This window comes from Muscardinus avellanarius (assembly GCF_963383645.1).
Source record: "Muscardinus avellanarius genome assembly, chromosome: 21".
Taxonomy (NCBI): Eukaryota; Metazoa; Chordata; class Mammalia; order Rodentia; family Gliridae; genus Muscardinus; species Muscardinus avellanarius.
The window spans coordinates 14,369,217-14,385,944 of record NC_137807.1 but is presented as its reverse complement, the minus strand read 5'-3'; the positions used below and the strand labels follow the sequence as shown (position 1 = coordinate 14,385,944).

The window sequence follows — 16,728 nt, the reverse complement described above, 5'->3', positions numbered from 1 at the left end:
CCCACCCCCGCCCGCCCCGCCCTGGGTCTGGAACCCAGATGCATTTGACCTCCGAGCTACATACACCCCCTGCCCAATTTTTTAGTCTTTATTTTGAAACAGGGTCTCACTGTGTTGAGAAGGGCCTCACTAAATAACTGAGGCTGTCCGCGAACCGCGATCCTCGGGTCTCAGCCTCCCTAATGCTGGGATTACAAGCGTGCGCCACCACGCCCGGCTTGAAAGCTTATTCTTATTAGCAATTAATACTGCCCTTATTAGCAACCAATACAGGCTCAATCTCCATCAAATACAATGACCACATGCTTTGCAAAGAAAGAACTGACAAGGCAGCCGGGCGTGGTGGCCCAGGCTTGTAATCCCAGCATTTGAGAGGCTGAGACAGGAGGATCACGGTTCGCAGACTGCCTCAGCTACTACTTAGTGAGGCCCTTTGCAACTTAGCGAGACCCTGTTACAAAATAAAGATAGGGCTGGGGGTGTCGTTCGGGGGTAGAAACTCCCCTGGGTTCCATTCCCATTAGCGAAATAATAATAATAACAGAATAAAAAGTAGGGCTGGAAGTGTAGTTCGGAGGTAGAATGCCCCTGGGCTCCATCCTCAGTACCGGAAAATAAAAAAAGGCAAGGCACTCACCTCCATAATACTGCTTAAAGTCCAAATAGTAATAGCATTTTGGCTGTAAGTAAGGAAATCCAAGCTCTAACCTGAAAATAAGAGTCCGAATGCCCATATGGCGATTCCTGGACCTCAAATGCATGGTCCTGATCTAAAAATTCCACCATCCATCTTTGGGAGAGAGCATAAGTGCACACATAAGTGTGTCGCAAAACCCCGGGGGCGCCAAATGCAGCGGCTACAGCCCACACACTAGTAAACTCACAGCCACGTGCTGCTCGTTCGCAGAGTCCCGCCCCCAAACAAAAGTAGGGCTCTCGGGAGGACTGGGTCCAGACCGGCGCTGGGGAGGCGGGGCTAACAGAAGACTGACAAGGGGCTCGGCCTCTCGACTGTCTGGCTCCGCCCTGTCCCGCCTCCCTCTCTGAGTGGCTGCGAGGCTGCGGAGGTTAGCTCCCATTGGCCGCGGGCGGAGCCGCGGGCGGGCCTACGTCCGGAGCGCACGTCGAACTGCTGCGTGGAAGCCGCCATGGTGCGCTTCAAGCACCGGTAAGCGGTGGCTCCCGGGCCGCGGGCCGCGCCGGCCCCCTGCCCGGGCTCGCTCACCGTGCTCTCTGCCGCAGGTACCTGCTCTGCGAGGTGGTGTCCGACGACCCCCGCTGCCGCCTGAGTCTGGAGGACCGAGTGCTTGGCGGCCTCTTGCGGGACACCGTCGCCCGGGTGCACGGCACGTTCGGCGCGGCCGCCGGCTCCATCGGCTTCGCGGGTGCGGCGCTCGGGGACTGGCGGGGAGGCGGCTGGGAGGGGGAGGCCGGGCGGGCGCCATCCGAGTACGAAGGGGAGTGCTTAGCCGGCCGAGAGCTAAGAGCAGGAACCCTTTGGGTTCTTTGGACAAGAATCTTAACCGTACCCGGCAGACATCGGTTAATTGCGCGTCGTGATTGAGTTGGGAGGGATAAGTGAGAGAAGCCTCGAGTTCCTAGTAAGAGTTACTGTTTGGTGTTTTGTTGCCATCACACAGAAAATACGTAGTCAGAATTACACCCTGAAGACGGGCGTGGTGACACGTGCTCATAATCCTAGTATTTGGGAGACGGAGACAGGAGGAAGGTTCGCAGCCAGCCTCAGCTTCTTAGTGAAACTGTGTGTTACTAGGTATGGAACCCAGGGGCCTTCTACCTCCGGGCTATCCCCCCAACCTATTGGAAACAAGGTCTCACTAAATTGCTGAGCGCTTCACTAAGTAGCTGAGGCTGGCTTCGAACCTGCGCGATCCTGTCTCAGCCTCCCAAGTACTGGGATTACAAGCGCAAACCACCACGCCCAGCATTATTCTTTATTCTTATTTGCGGTACTGGGGATGGAACTCAGGGGCATTCTACCTCTGAACTACCCTAGGCCTATTATTTTTTTAAGTCCTTTCATTAAGTTCATGCTGGGTCTCATGCAGGATGAGATTCAGAAGCCTTTCTTCCCCAGGCTACCTTCTGGGATTACAGGCAAGCACCACTTATGCCTGACATAATTTTATTTTGAAACAAGGTCTCACTAAATTGCTGAAGCTGGCCTCCAACCTGTTTTCCTGTTGCAGTCTCCTAAATTCTACTGAAATTACAAGCAACAGTATACTCTATTTTTTTTTTTTTTTTGGTATTAAAGATTGAACCCAGGGGTATTCTACCTCTGAGCTGCATCGCTAGCCCGGTTTAAATTTTTATCCTGAATCCGGATCGCAGTAGGTTGGTTTCACTACTTACTGAGGCTCTCCTCAAACCCAAGATCCTCCTGTCTCAGCTTCACAAGTACTGGGACTTCAGGCATGGCTGCCACATTTGGCTTAAAATTCCTTCTTTTACCCTAAATTCAAACTTGAGTCTTGGAGAATTAAAGGCAGGCATAACTTTCTTAGATCTGGTGATACTCAGCTGGATGCTAAAAGAACCTAGAGCCTACTTGCAGTAAAACCTGTTTTCAGGCAAAATTTATTTCTGAATGAAGATGCACTTCCTCTCCCACCCCATTTATTGAACTAGTCAATGCCTAAAATATATATTTTTCTAAGCCGGGTATGGTGGCGCATGTTTGTAATCCCAGCATTTGGGAGGCTGAGACAGGAGGATCAAAGCTCGCGAATAGCCTCAGCTACTTAGCAAGGTCCTTTGCAACTCAGTGAGACCATTTCAAAATAAATAAAAAATAGGGCTGGGGGTGTAGCTCAGAGATAGAATGCCCCTGGGTTCCATCCCCAGTACTACAAAGTAAAGGGTGTGGGGGGGGCGGTTAGGGGCTGCAGATGTAGCTAGCAGGTAGAATCCTCCTGGGTTCCACCCCCATTACCGCAAAAAATAAATATATATATTTTTCTCTTTTTTTTTTTGGTGGTATTGGGGTTCCTGGACTCCCCTCCGGGCTACACTCCCAGACCTATTTCATACTTTTTATTTGAAAACAAGGTCTCTTAATCCAGCGCTGCTGGCTTCAAACCTGCGTGATCCTCCTGTCTCCACCTCCCAAGCGCAGGGATTACAAGCATGCATCACCACGCCCAGCTAAAATATTTTTCTCTTTTGTGGTACTAGGAATTGATTCTACCTGAGCTATACCCATTTTTTTTTTTAACAGATTCTCACAGCTGGGCATGGGGGTGCACACTTATAATCCCAGTACTTGGGAGAGGCTGGGACAGGAGGATCACAGATTCTCTGCTAGCCTCAGCTACTTAGGCCCTCCACAACTTATTGAGAACCTGTTTCAAAGTAAATAAAAATAGGGATGGAGGTGTATCTCAGAGGTAGAATGCCCCAGGATCCAACCCCTACTTCTGCAAAAAAAAGTCTTGCTAGATTGATGAAGATTTTTGCTGAGGCCGTCCTAGAACCTATGATCCTCATGTCTCAGCCTCCCAAGTACTAGGATCACAGGTAAGTCCGTTCAACAGTTCTGTGCGGCATGTAAATCTCCATGAGTGGTTTGTTCCAAAGGCTTTTCTTTGGGCATCTTTGTTTTCATGCACAGATGCACCCTCCCAAGTGCCACTCGCCTAGAACTGTCTCTGGCACAGAGCAGGCTTCTCCCCTAAGGTTATTAACCGGCTGTGAGTCCACAGTTTTCCAAACGTGTGTTCTCTCTACTACAGTCCGATACCTCAATGCTTACACGGGAATAGTGTTGCTGCGATGCCGGAAGGAGTTCTATCAGCTCATATGGTCGGCTCTTCCCTTCATCACATACCTAGAGAGCAAAGGACACCGCTACCCTTGTTTTTTCAACACGCTCCATGTGGGAGGTAGGTGGCATAGAGGCTCTGGTTTTCAATGACAGGTTCAGAGATCAATCATGGTAGGTGGATGGGTCTTCCCAACAGCCCGCTAAGAACAAGATACTTTCCCCCAGCTCTCAAAGTCTTTCAGAGACCTGTTCACAAGCTGTTGGCCACAAAAACCGTTTTATGTGCCAGGTACAATCAGGACGTGTCAGAAGTTCCTGATTCGGTACAACAGGAGGCAGCTGTTGGTCCTGTTGCAGAACTGCACTGACGAAGGTAAGCGCACCACCCAGCCAGCTAGGGGCTGACTGCACGGCAGCTGGCGAGCGTGCCTCCAGAGGCGCCTTTCACGCCTGTGCCTTTCTCCAGGAGAGCGGGAAGCGATCCAGAAGTCTGTCACAAGAAGCTGCTTACTGCAGGAGGAGTCCGGCGAGGAGCTTTCAGACAGCGGTGACGAGGACATGCATGAAGCAACGGAGTGACCCTGGGCCTGTCGTAGAAGGCTGTCCTGTCCCGAGTCCACCTGAGCCCCGCGGTGGGAACAGGACACGCACGGGAGCCACAGCAGCATCTGGTTCTCCCAACGGATGACTGCCAGAGGGCTTAAACTGAGTTGCCTTGACCTCCCCCGGAGGTGGTTCTGCAGATTGTGAAGACTGTAGTTTACATTTTTATATCTACTTGCTTTGTTGAGAGTAAGTTAAATTTGTTTTTTTCTTTTATAGCATTTATATAGCCTAAATTACAAGGGCTTATAGAATTCATGTTTGGGTAAGTCTTTCCATCAACAGCCTTGACGCTGGAGGGAAGACTGGCATCCTGTGTAGTACTAGACGAAGGGACAGGGCACAGCGCAGTGCTAGAGCCTCGCAGTACACGAAGCTGAGTTCAATCCCTGATACTGCAGATTTGAGAAGAAAAGCAGCTTGTACTTGAAGGCTCTGCACCCCTAACCTTCAAGACGGACTTTAAACAAACCAGGTCACCTGGAGTTGAAGTGTTAGTGAGGCGATTAAACCTTGCCCAGATTTATATCCAGTCTAACCTGGGCTTCACAAATACAGATTCCTTGCCAGTATTTAATTTGGCAACTACAAAAGCAGCTTTTGTGCTTGGGGGCGGGACCTTCTACTCTTCCCTTTTCCCTAGAGCTGGGAGCTGCCACGCCCACGAGGTTAGGGAATGTGGGGAGCTGGTCGGCTGGTTTGGCCTGCTGCCTCCTACCGACATCTTTAGGATCCATTTTCTTCATGAAAAGGTGTCAAGAGTCCTTTTTTTTTTGGGGGGGGGGTGCTAGGGATTGAACCCAGGGGCATTCTACCTCTGAGCTACATCCCCAGCCCTTTATTTTGAAAGGTTGTCTAATGTGCATGTGATCCGTGCACCACCACACCCAGCTCCCTTGTACATTTAATACTAAGATATAGCTGGGTGCACGCCTATATTCTGAGCACTTGGGAAGTTGAAACATAAGGATCACAGGTTCAAACCCAGCCTCTGCAACTTAATGAGACCTTATTTCAGAGAACTAGGGGCATAACACAATTTTGTTTTTTTGTTTGTTTGTTTGTTTGTTTTTATTTTCCTTCTAGCTGAAACCAAAGCATAAAAAAACTGTTTTTAGGGGCTGGGCTAGGGGCACATGCCTGTAATCCCAGCCAATTTGGGGGAGACTAAGGCAGGAGGAACCAAAGTTCAAGGTCAGCACAGGCACCTTAGTGAAACCCTGTCTCCAAATTTAAAAAGAGGGCTGGAGTTGTATCTTAGTGGCAGAATATTAGTCATGTTTGTGAGAGCCTGGGTTCCATACTACCACACCAGAAGGGAGACAGTAGGCAACACTATCGCTGCCAGCCTGCTTTCCAGACATGCTCCACTGACCGCTGTCACTTAGAGCTTCATTAGAGGAGTGGCAGGTCCCAGGGCTTTCCTTACCCAACAAAACCCAGTACAAGAGGAAAGTACCAAGGACATCAAGGCACCATACCCTGACCATGTATCAGAAGAAAAAATTCAGTTCAAGCCAAGTATCCTAAATCCATTTTATTCCTATCTGTTTCTTTAAAGAGAACTGAACAGGCAGTAAAGATTTAACTATTTTTAAAAGACAAATTGACAGGTGTGCAAGAGGCCAGGCAGCCTGGTGCCTGGCACCACAGCAAGCAATTACTGAGCCATTGGTCTGCACTGACCCACAGGATGCCTAGAGATCTGCACTTGTTTGGGATGAGAACATTACACATGAGGTCAAAACTTGGCAACAAACTCAAAACTTTGGCAGGAAGAGATCTCTTGTGAGTGTCAATACTTTATTTTGGTGTAAAGACGGGAAGCTGGAAAATACACTGTATTTAAAATTTTCTTGGTTCCCCTTCACTTTGTGGAAACCCCTCCCCCCACCCCAAGCTAATCTGTTCAAACTCAAATACTTAAAAATTACAGCAGCAAAACAAAAGCACAGAAAAAAGAAAACCAGATGGAGAAGGTAGCCTGGGCCAGTAGTGTCACTTGGTGTGGACAACTGAGGTGCTGAATAGGAGCTTCTGTTTCTGTTTTTTCCTTTTCTTTCCTCCTTTCTCTTCTACAGGGAAAGACAGAGAGGTCACTTAGCTTACAATGCCATCTCCTTATCCCCTGACCTTTTCATTCCCAAGTCATTCATTCACAGTGGCACAAGAAACGCAGGTTCTGGAACTGGGCTGGCTGGATTCAAATGACAGTCCTAGCACATGCTGGTCACATGACCTCAGGTTCCTCAAGTGGAACACCAAAGTTGCACCTGCTTAATACATTTGCTAAGAAAAATAGTACAATGCTAAACACATATAAAAGCACATCTTCAATATATCATTCTGTACCACTGGGCACTGACCTGATGTTGTAGGGGTTCTACCTCTGAGCTACACCCCTAGCCCTATTTTGTTTTTAAGTTGCTGAGGCTGGGTTCAAACCCAATCCTGTCCCAGCCTCCCAAATACTAGGATTATAAGCGCCATCACACCCAGCTCCAGACCTGACTGCATCTGTAAGCTACCCTTTACCAACTCAAGATTCGTAAGTGTAGGTGGATCTATCCCACTGTCTTGGAAGAAGAAAAACACAAGAGTTCCCCAGAATTTCACTTTCAGGATTGAATTTTTCTGGGGTGATAAACAGGCTCTATGTTACATGCCAAATGGAACATTAACCATACCAGGACATGCTCAAGATGGAGACCTAGAGGCTCAGGGAGAGAGCCTGACCGATCTGGCTAGAGCAGGCAGAAATGTGGCTCTGCTCAACACTAGCTCCCTTGCTCTTCTTACCAGAGAGGGGGTCTGAAGTAGCTGGTGTGTCCAATTTCATGAAGGCTGCTTCGATAGCTTGGCTGAAGGAATTCTGGAAACTGGGCACAGGAACACGATCCGAGTTATCACTTTCCCCATCGCTGTCCACAGGGGCAGGAAGAACTAAGCTGTTTTCATCTAAAAGAACACCAGTTTTACAATTCCAGAAACAACCAGGGCCTAACCAAAGGGGCTCGACCCGCTCTTCACCAGTGGGCCCTCTCACCTTTCTTTGGAGTAGTTTTGGGCCACACATCTGCTTTTGCTTTTCCAACCCTCAGCATCTGCGGAAGCGGGAAGGGAGAAGGAAGAATTTTAAGTTTCTGGTCCAACTTTTCAGATGCCCACTTTAACACTAACTGGGCTGGAGAGAACTAACCACTTTTTTTGTGCTCAGGATTGAACCCAGGGATATTCTACATCTGAGCTATATCCTCAGCCCTTTTCATTTTTTAAATTTTGAAATAAGGTCTTGCTAAGTTGCTAAGACTGACCTCAAACCTTTGCTCCTCCTATGTCAGCCTCCCAAGTACTGGGATTACAAGCATATGCCACCATGATCAACTATCAGCTTTCAAAAGATCTGCTAGATCTCCTTAATACAGTGTAAGTCATGTCTTCTATAGCCTAACCAGTGCAAAAGGCAGCACAAGCCACAAATGGTAAATCCAGGCTGGTTAATTCCTTAGAAAATAGGTAAACACTGCATAGAAGATACAAGAACAGCATTTGGGAGGCTGAGACAGGAGGGTCGCAAAATATGAAACCCTGTTTCCAAATAAAGTATAAGATAGGCCTGGGAGTACAGCCCGGAGGTAGAGAAGCCCCTGGGTTCACCCCCAGCACCCCCCCCACACACACAAAAAAAAAAAAAGAACAAGAGGTTCTTAGACTCATGAGCTGGGAATACTTTTTCTGATAAATTTGCTTGTCCTTCTGGAAACTCCTAAAATCATCTACCTGTTAGAACAAGCAGGGCAATACCTGCTGGTTTTAAAACAAAGCATGGGCCAATGAAATTCAGTTACTTTAGGCCATGAAGATAATTTTATTCTGAAACAGCACCCATTACCTTTTGGTCCTTGCTTTTCCAATAGTTTTTGTTTGGGTACTGGAGATGGATCCCAGGGGCATTCTACCTCTGAGTTACACCCCAAGCACTATTTTTTTTAATTTTTTTTTTTTTTTTTTTGTGTGTGTGTGTGGTACTGGGGTTCCTGGAAGCCCTTCTACCTCCGGGCTACACTCCCAGACCTATTTTATATTTGTTTTATTTGGAAATAGGGTCTCTTAAGACAGCGAGGCCGGCTCCGAACCAGCACGATCCTCCTGTCTCCGCCTCCCAAGTGTGGGGATTACAAGCGTGTGCCACCATGCCCGGCCCCCCAGCACTCTTTTTTTTTTTTTTTTTTTTTTTGGTGGTACTGGGGTTCCTGGAAGCCCTTCTACCTCCGGGATACACTCCCAGACCTCTTTTTACATTTTATATTTGGAAACAGGGTCTCCTAAGCCAGCGCGCGCAGCTGGCTTCGAACCTGCGCGATCCTCCTGTCTCTGCCTCCCAAGCGCGGGGATTACAAGCGTGCGCCACCACGCCCGGCTTTTTCTTTATTTTTAAACAGGGTCTAAGTTGCAGAGGGCCTCACTAAGTAGCTGTGGCTGCCGGCGAATCGCGATCCTCTGTCTCAGCCTCCCAAATGCTGGGATTACAAGCGTGCGCCACCCTGCCCGGCTTAATCATTAACTTTTAGATCTAGCCATAGACCAGTAAAATTCCTGCAAATACAGGAAATCAGTGCAGTCCTGCCCTTGAGGAACCATCTTCATATCAGGTGGTCAAGGCCAGCTTTCTAATGTGAAGGGCCACTGAGTCCCATCTGCCAAACACGCCATGCAGCTGGAAGCAGGTACATTCTATTCCTGGAGAAGTATCAAGAGACCAGCCCTGCAGGATTCAAGCAGGAATGCCCTGTCCTTAAAGTTATGCATCCCAAAGTGAGACATGCATATCTTTTTTTTTTTTTTTTTGGTGGTACTGGGGATATGGGGATAGAACCCAGGAGGCCTTCTACCTCCGGGCTACACTCCCAGACCTACTTTATATTTTATTTGGAAAGAGGATCTCTTAAGCCAGCGCGGCTGGCTTCGAACCTGCGCAATCCTCCTGTCTCTGCCTCCCAAGCGCGGGGATTACGAGCGTGCACCACCACACCTGGCTCATGCATATCATTTTTTAGGTGAGTTAGGCTAATGTTGGTTTCATTAAATAAGCTTTATCATGTATCACTCTGGTGATCTCCTTTTGGCCTTCAGAGTGTGGGTTCAAACAGCACATCTGAATCATTTTCTACAGTACTGGGATTGACCTCAGGGGTGCTCTACCACTAAGCTTATTTTGGCGGTACTGGGAGGTGAAACCAGGGGCATTCTACCTCTAAGCTATATTCCCAGTCCTATTTTTATGTTTTATCCGGAAACAAGGTGCAAGTTGCGGAGGGCCCTACAAGTTCCTGAGGCTGGCCACGAACCTGCAATCTTCCTGTCTCAGCCTCAAAAGTACCAGGACTACAGGCATGTACCACTATGCCCAGTACCTTTTATATTTTTTGAGACAGGCCTCAGCCTCCCAAGTACTGGGATTATAGGCATGGGCCACCACACTCAGCTTGGTGCCACTTAGACCATGAGTGGTCCTCTCACTAAGCTGCACAGGCTAGCCATAAACTTGCCATCCTCTTGCCTCAGCCTCCTAAACTAGCTGGGATTACAGATGTGTGTCTGATACTCACAGGTTAGTAATAGCAAATGCTTTTTTTTTTTTGGTGGTGGTACTTAGAGTGGAACCCAGGGACTTTTCTACCTCTGGGCTATATTCCCAGACCTATTTTATACTTTATTTGGAAACAGGGTCTAAGTTACTGAGAACCTAAGTAGCTGAGACTGACTTCAAACCTGTGCAATCCTCCTGTCTCAGCCTCCCAAGTGCTGGGATTACAAGCATGCGCCACCACGCCCAGCATCAAATGCATTTTTTTGAGGGGACAGGGTACTGGAGACTAAACCCAGGAGCATTCTACCTCTGAGCTACAACCCCAGCCTTTTTTTGTTTTGAAACAGGGTCTCACTAGGTTACCAGGAGTCTCAGTCCATTGCTGAGGCTGTCCTGGAACCTGCAATCCTCCATCTCAGTCTCCCAAGTACTGTGGATTACAGGTGTGTGCCACCAGGCTTGGCTCAAATGCATTTTTCACTTAACAATATTTCAATTTCTGATGAGTTAACTATTTCAATTTGATCATCTTATTAAAAGGTGATTAAAATGTACCAACTAAACTTAGCATGGTGGTACATACTTGGAATCCCAGTACTTAGAAGGCTGAGACAAGAGGATTGCAGGTTCAAGGCCAGCCTCAGCAACTTGTGGGGCCCTCCAGAACTTACTGAGACCTTGTTTCAAAACAAAATCAGGCTGAGGGTGGAGCTCAGAGGTAGAATGTCCCTGGGTTCAATCCCCAGTACCACCAAAAACAAAAACCAAAAGAAAACTATACTTCATTCTTATAAAAAATGTGTTTTTAATGCTTTAAATTGAGTGTGGTGGCACATGCTTGTAATCCCAGCATTTGGGAGGCTGAGACAGGAGGATCGTGGTTTTTGTGGACAGCCTCAGCTACTTAGTGAGGCCCTCTACAACTCAGTGAGACCCTGTTTCAAAATAAAATAAAGTTGGGCCGGGTGTGGTGGCGTACACTTGTAATCCCCACGCTTGGGAGGCGGAGACAGGAGGATCGCACAGGTTCGAAGCCAGCCGTGCTGGCTTAAGAGATCCTCTTTCCAAATAAAAATATAAGTTCCATCTCCAGTACCACAAAAAAAGAAAAAAAGCTTTAAGATTTTAACCTGAATCCACTCCAAAAGAAGCAATCAGACAAATCCAAATTGTACATTATACAAAGCAACAGGCCTAGCGCTTCAAGAATCTGAGGAGGGGAGGGAGGCCAGGGAAACGGCTATGGAGCAACGGAGGCTAAAGAGACTTCACAACCAAATGTGATGAGCAAATCTTATTGCACCCTAACTGAAAAATAAAGGCTGCTGAGAGCAATGGAGAGGCAGAATTATATACTATAACAGATACTACTATAGCAGCTGAATTTCTTGGATGTGTTAACTGGTTTGTAGGAGAATGTAATTTTATTTGACATGTATCTCCTAAGTATTTAGTAGTGAAGTATAATCATGTCTCAACATTTTGTACACAGAGAAAGCAAATATAGCAAAAAACTTAAAAATTATTGGTGAATCTAGGTGAAAGGTATATGTTCATAATACTATTCTTTCAACTCTAGGTCTTAAGTTTTTCAAAATAAAGCTGAAAGAAAAATGCAATGGCAATAAACTCTAGCTTCAAAGCTTAACCATTTCATTTGGCATAATTCCCAGGTGTCTCTAGTTTTTCACCTTTGAAGTTCAGTACTTAATCTTCAGAACTGCTCTCAAATTATGTTACCCTCCTTGACTTTAGAGCCTTCCTTACCCAAGTTTGTGTGTGTGGTACTGAGGAGTGAGCCCAGGGGGTCCTTCTACCTGTAAGCTATACCCAAAGTCCTATTTTTATTCTGTATTTTTGAAACAAGGTCTAAGTTGCAGGGGCTTAGGTATCTGAGGTTGGCTGTGAACCTGAGATTACTGGGATTACAAAGTATGCCCCACCAAGCCTGGCAGACTGCCACTTTTAAGTGACAGAAAATCCCTACCAACCACAGATGGCAGTAGTTCTTGGCATGACAGAATAGTTCAACTCAGGCCTTTTCAACTCTACAATGGTCCACAAGTGTTTGCTTCCGTTTTTCACTTTCAGTATAGCCGTCAGTAAGCGGAATGACAGTCAATGTTATTACAAAAGAGGCTTTTCATTAGATGAAAAAGCTGCTGCCCAGTTGCTAACTGTTCTGAACATATTTAAAGTAGGCTAGGATACTCAGTAGGCTAAGAATATCAAATACATTTTTGATCTAATATTTCCACTTATGTTGGGTTTATCTACATAATCCCATTTTGAGTTGAGTTCTCTAAAAAAACCCCAGAAAAGTAATGATTCCAAACTAGCCCCTCAGAAGTTAACACTGACTTTTTTTTTTTTTTTTTTTTGTATGCGGCACTGAGGATTGAACTCAGGGGCATTCTACCTCCAAGCTACACACACCCAGCCCTAGTTTTATTTTGAAATGGTTTCACTAGGTTGATGAGAGTCTTACTACTTGCCGTCCTTGAACCTGGGATCCTCCTGTCTGAGCCACCCAAGTACTAGGATTACAGGAGTGCACCACCACACCTAGCTTAATATTGACTTCTTAGAGGGACACAGGTTTGAAGTCAGCCTCAGCTACCATTTGAGGCTCTCAGCAACTTAGTGAGACCCTGTTTCCAAGTAAAACATAATAGGTCTGGGAGTGTAGCCTGGAAGTAGAGGGTCCCTGGATTTCATCCCCAGCACCACAAAAATAAATGAATAAAAAAATCTCTCTAGTTTAATGTTTCCTCTCCCTTGCTCCCCAAAGATGCTACTTTGATTAGTTATGACAACCAAGACATCCTTTCTCTTCCCAAAGTCAAGAGGGAATGATTATTTTTGTGTGTATGTGTGGTACTGGATTGAGCCCAGGGGCATTCTACCTACGAGCTACATCTCCAGCTCTATTTTGTTTTTATTTTGAAACAGGGTCTCACTAGGTTGATGGGGTTTTACTACTTGCTGAGGCTGTCCTCGAACCTGTAATCCTCTAGTCTCAGGCTCCCAAGTACTGGGATTGCAGCATGCCCCACCATTCCTGGCTGGAATGATTTATTCCATGTTAACAGATAAAGGACACCTGAACCAGAGGTCCTAGAACCAAGGAACAGTTAAAATTAATTCATGTATCCCCAGCTCCTTAGAAGAGTGCCTGGTTTACAGGAATCTAATGTGAGTGAGTGAGTGAGTGAGTGAGTGAGTGAGTGAGTGAGTGAGTGAGTGTGTGTGTGTGTGTGTGTGTGTGTGTGTGTTATCCCAGGGACTAAGCCTAGGAATGTTCTACCTATGAGCTACATTTCCAGCACTATTTATTTATTTTTTGAAATAGGATTTCAGTAAGTTGCCGAGACTTGTCTCAAACTAGCAATCCTCCTGTCTCAGCCTCCCAAACACTAGGATTACAGACGTGAGCCACCACACACAGTTTATTTTTATTTTTTTATTTTTTTGTGGTAGTAGGGATGGAACCCAGGGGGATTCTACCTCCAAGCTATACCCTCAGCCCAATTTCTTATTCTTTATTTTGAAACAGGGTCTCACTGAGTTGCAAAGGGCCTAAGTAGCTGAGGCTGTCTGCGAACCATGATCCTATCTCAGCCTCCCAGATGTTGGAATTACAAGCCTGCGCCACCATGCCTGGCATTAGTGATTTTAAAAAATAATTAAAACTTGGAGTTTTCTTTGCTACTTTTTTGCAAGTCTATATCATATCTGAGACTAAGCCCATGTGCTTCTCTTTTAAGAAAGCATCCCATGGCTACATATTAGTCAATGCAACAGCAGCTTGTAAGTCTCCTTCTCCAACAGAGGAATTTCCACAGCCATTCCTGGCTGCCTGAAGCTCAATTTCCCTCATATTCATCAGATGAAGCATTTATTTTGTCCTGCTGTAGTAGAACAAGGGGCAACAAGCAGCCGAATTCTTGTTAAATACCCTTAGGCTGCTTCACAAGCAAAGAATTTACCTGGGCAAAGGAAGGGAAGGGAGAGTCTTCTTCCAGACTCCCAACGCAGAATGAGGGACTGCCCTGACTGGCAGTGGGTGACAGAGGGGTCAGCAGAAAGTCTGAAAGGGAACCAGAAACCTGATTATATGAGTAAAGTCCAAAGAGCTGGTGTCTATTAACAAGAGAGATGAACCCTATGTCATGTCTGAATAATCAGCAAAACCCCCCCGCCCCCAGTTAATCCAACCTTCAACTCTTTTTTTTTTTTTTTTGGTGGTACTGGGGGATGAAATCCAGGGACATTCCACTTCTGGGCTATATTCCCAGACCTATTTTTTGTACTTTATTTGGAAACAGGGTCTCACTAAGTTGCCGAGAGCCTCACTAAGTAGCTGAGGCTGGCTTCGAACCTGTGTGATCCTCCTGTCTCAGCCTCCCAAGCGTGGGGATTACAAGCGTGCGCCACCACGCCCGGCTTTGCCTTGTTCTTATAAAGCAAAGCACATCGATTTTACACCCATCAGTCATCAGTGGAGGGAGAGACAAAGCTTCGTGGTTACAGTAACACTAAGGAGTCATGGTGGAATCTATTCCCACAGCAAGAATAACCCTTTTCTTATTAAATGCTACATTTTCCACAAAGGCTGACTCAACACCTAGATAATCTGTCAAACTGGTTTTACATGGATGAAACAGCTCCAAGAAAAAGATAATTTTTTTTTTTTTTGGCAATTGGGGGAGCCCTTGATGTTCTAGCCAAGATTTGGGAGTATTCAATTAGGATTCAAGATACACACACAAGAGGTAGCAGGAAGATGCCAACTTTTTCCCAGTATTCCCTAGATATTTTTCTCTATCCACCCTGACCTAGAATTGAGCACTTTCTACATATTAGTCTATTCAATACCTCACGCACTGCTACATGAGACAAGTTTCCCCCAGTAACAGGCCCTTCTATAATCATCTAAGGCTGCTTAATACTTTTATTTGTGTGTGTGTGTGTGGTACTAAAGAGGAACCCAGAGGCCTTCTATATCCAGACTATCCTCCCAAACCTATTTATGTTTTATTTGGAAACAGGGTCTAAGTTGCTGAGAGCCTCACTAAACTGCTGAGTCTGGCTTCGAACCTCTGATCCTCCTGTCTCATCTTCCAAGTACTGAGATTACAAGCGTGCGCCACCACACCCGGCTTTAATACTTTTATTCTTAGAACCATCCAAACTGCTCTTTCCTTTTTCTTTTGGATTGGGGATTGAACCCAGGGGCGTTCTACCTCTTAGCTCTACACTCTCAGCCTTTTTCATTTTGAAATGCAGTCTTACAAAGTTGCTGAGGGTTGTTCTAAACAACTAAGCCAGCCGGGCGTGGTGGCGCACGCTTGTAATCCCCACGCTTGGGAGGCTGAGACAGGAGGATCGCACGGGTTCAAAGCCAGCCTCAGCTACTTAGTGCGGCTCTCAGCAACTTAGTGAGACCCTGTTTCCAAATAAAATATAAAAAAAAGGTCTGGGAGTATAGCCCGGAGGTAGAAAGCCTCTGGGTTCCACCCCTAGTACCACCAAAAATAAATAAATAAATAAACAACTAAGCCTGGCTTTGAACCTGTGATCCTCCTGTCTCAGCCTTCCCCATTACAGGCACATGCCACTACACCCAGCCCAACTCTCTTACCTATATCTATCAGAAACCCACTTTCAAAAGAGCTAGTAGGTGAAAAACACAATCTTTACACTGCAGGTAATGTATCCAATGTCTAATACCTGCTCCCTAGAACTGGGGATTGAACCCTGGGGCATCTACTTCTGAGTTACTATAACCCCAGTCCCATTTTTAATTTTGAAACAGGATCTAAGTGGCAGAGGGCCCCACTAAATAGCTGGGGCTGGCGGCAAACCTGAGATCCTCCTGTCTCAGGCTCCCAAGTACTGAGACTACAAAGCGTGGGCTACCATGCCTGGCTCTCCAATGATCTGCTGTCTCCCCTTCATAAAGCAGCTCCCTTCCCAGTTCAGTAGAAGAACCTCATGGTTGTGTAGTACTCAAGAACCAGTTCTAGTCTCAATTCCTGCCACTAAGTCCCTGCCTTAGTTTTAGGTCTGCAATATGTGAGTGATGTGGCATATTATCACAAGGGCTGCCAAGACTTTTAAATATTCTAGTCTTAGCTGGGCATGGTGGCACACGCTTGTAATCCCAGCATTCCAGAGGCTGAGAAAGGAGGACTGCAGTTCACAGACAGCCTCAGCTACTTAGTGAGACCCTTTGCAATTCAGTGAGACCCTGTTTCATAATAAAGAATAGCTGAAGCTGGGCATGGTGGCGCACACTTGTAATCCCCGCGCTTGGGAGGCGGAGACAGGAGGATCGCGCAGGTTCAAAGCCAGCCTCAGCTACGTAGTGAGGCTCTCAGCAACTTGGTGAGACTCTGTTTCCAAATAAAGTATAAAATAGCCGGGTGTGGTGGCACATGCTTGTAATCTCTGCGCTTGGGAGGCTGAGACAGGAGGATTGCACAGGTTCAAAGCCAGCCTCAGCTACTTAGTGAGGCTCTTAGCAACTTAGACCCTGTTTCCAAATAAAATACATATTAAAAAAAAAGGTCTGGGAGTATAGCCCGGAGGTAGAAAGCCTCTGGGTTTCATCCCTAGTACCACCAAATAAAGTATAAAATAGGTATGGGGAGCCAGGTGTGGTGGCGCACACTTTTAATCCACACACTTGGGAGGCGGAGACAAGGAGGTCTCTTAAGCCAGTCACGATGGCTTAAGAGACCCT

The 16,728-nt window shown here is 46.4% G+C and overlaps 2 protein-coding genes across 6 annotated transcripts in view; one reads left to right on the top strand and one right to left on the bottom strand.

The window, feature by feature from the left end:
- Positions 1 to 1,148: 1,148 nt before the first annotated feature.
- On the top strand, positions 1,149 to 4,366 carry POP5 (POP5 homolog, ribonuclease P/MRP subunit; the record flags this gene model as incomplete). The annotated part of the gene is made up of 5 exons (XM_080717520.1): positions 1,149 to 1,168; positions 1,243 to 1,385; positions 3,756 to 3,905; positions 4,077 to 4,160; positions 4,254 to 4,366. 5 exons carry the CDS (start codon positions 1,149 to 1,151, stop codon positions 4,364 to 4,366), a joined length of 510 nt encoding a protein of 169 aa, XP_080573646.1.
- Positions 4,367 to 6,388: 2,022 nt separating this feature from the next.
- RNF10 (ring finger protein 10) overlaps positions 6,389 to 16,728 on the bottom strand; it is a gene marked incomplete at both ends in the record, with an annotated part of 63,435 nt that continues 53,095 nt past the window's right edge. For 3 of the 5 annotated variants that reach the window (XM_080717614.1, XM_080717613.1, XM_080717616.1), the window contains 4 exons: positions 6,389 to 6,465; positions 7,190 to 7,348; positions 7,437 to 7,494; positions 13,970 to 14,070. In XM_080717614.1, the coding sequence (XP_080573740.1) occupies positions 6,389 to 6,465; positions 7,190 to 7,348; positions 7,437 to 7,494; positions 13,970 to 14,070 (395 nt within the window). The remainder of the gene's footprint in view (positions 6,466 to 7,189; positions 7,349 to 7,436; positions 7,495 to 13,969; positions 14,071 to 16,728) is intronic. The other 2 variants (XM_080717615.1, XM_080717617.1) reach the window with 1 other exon arrangement.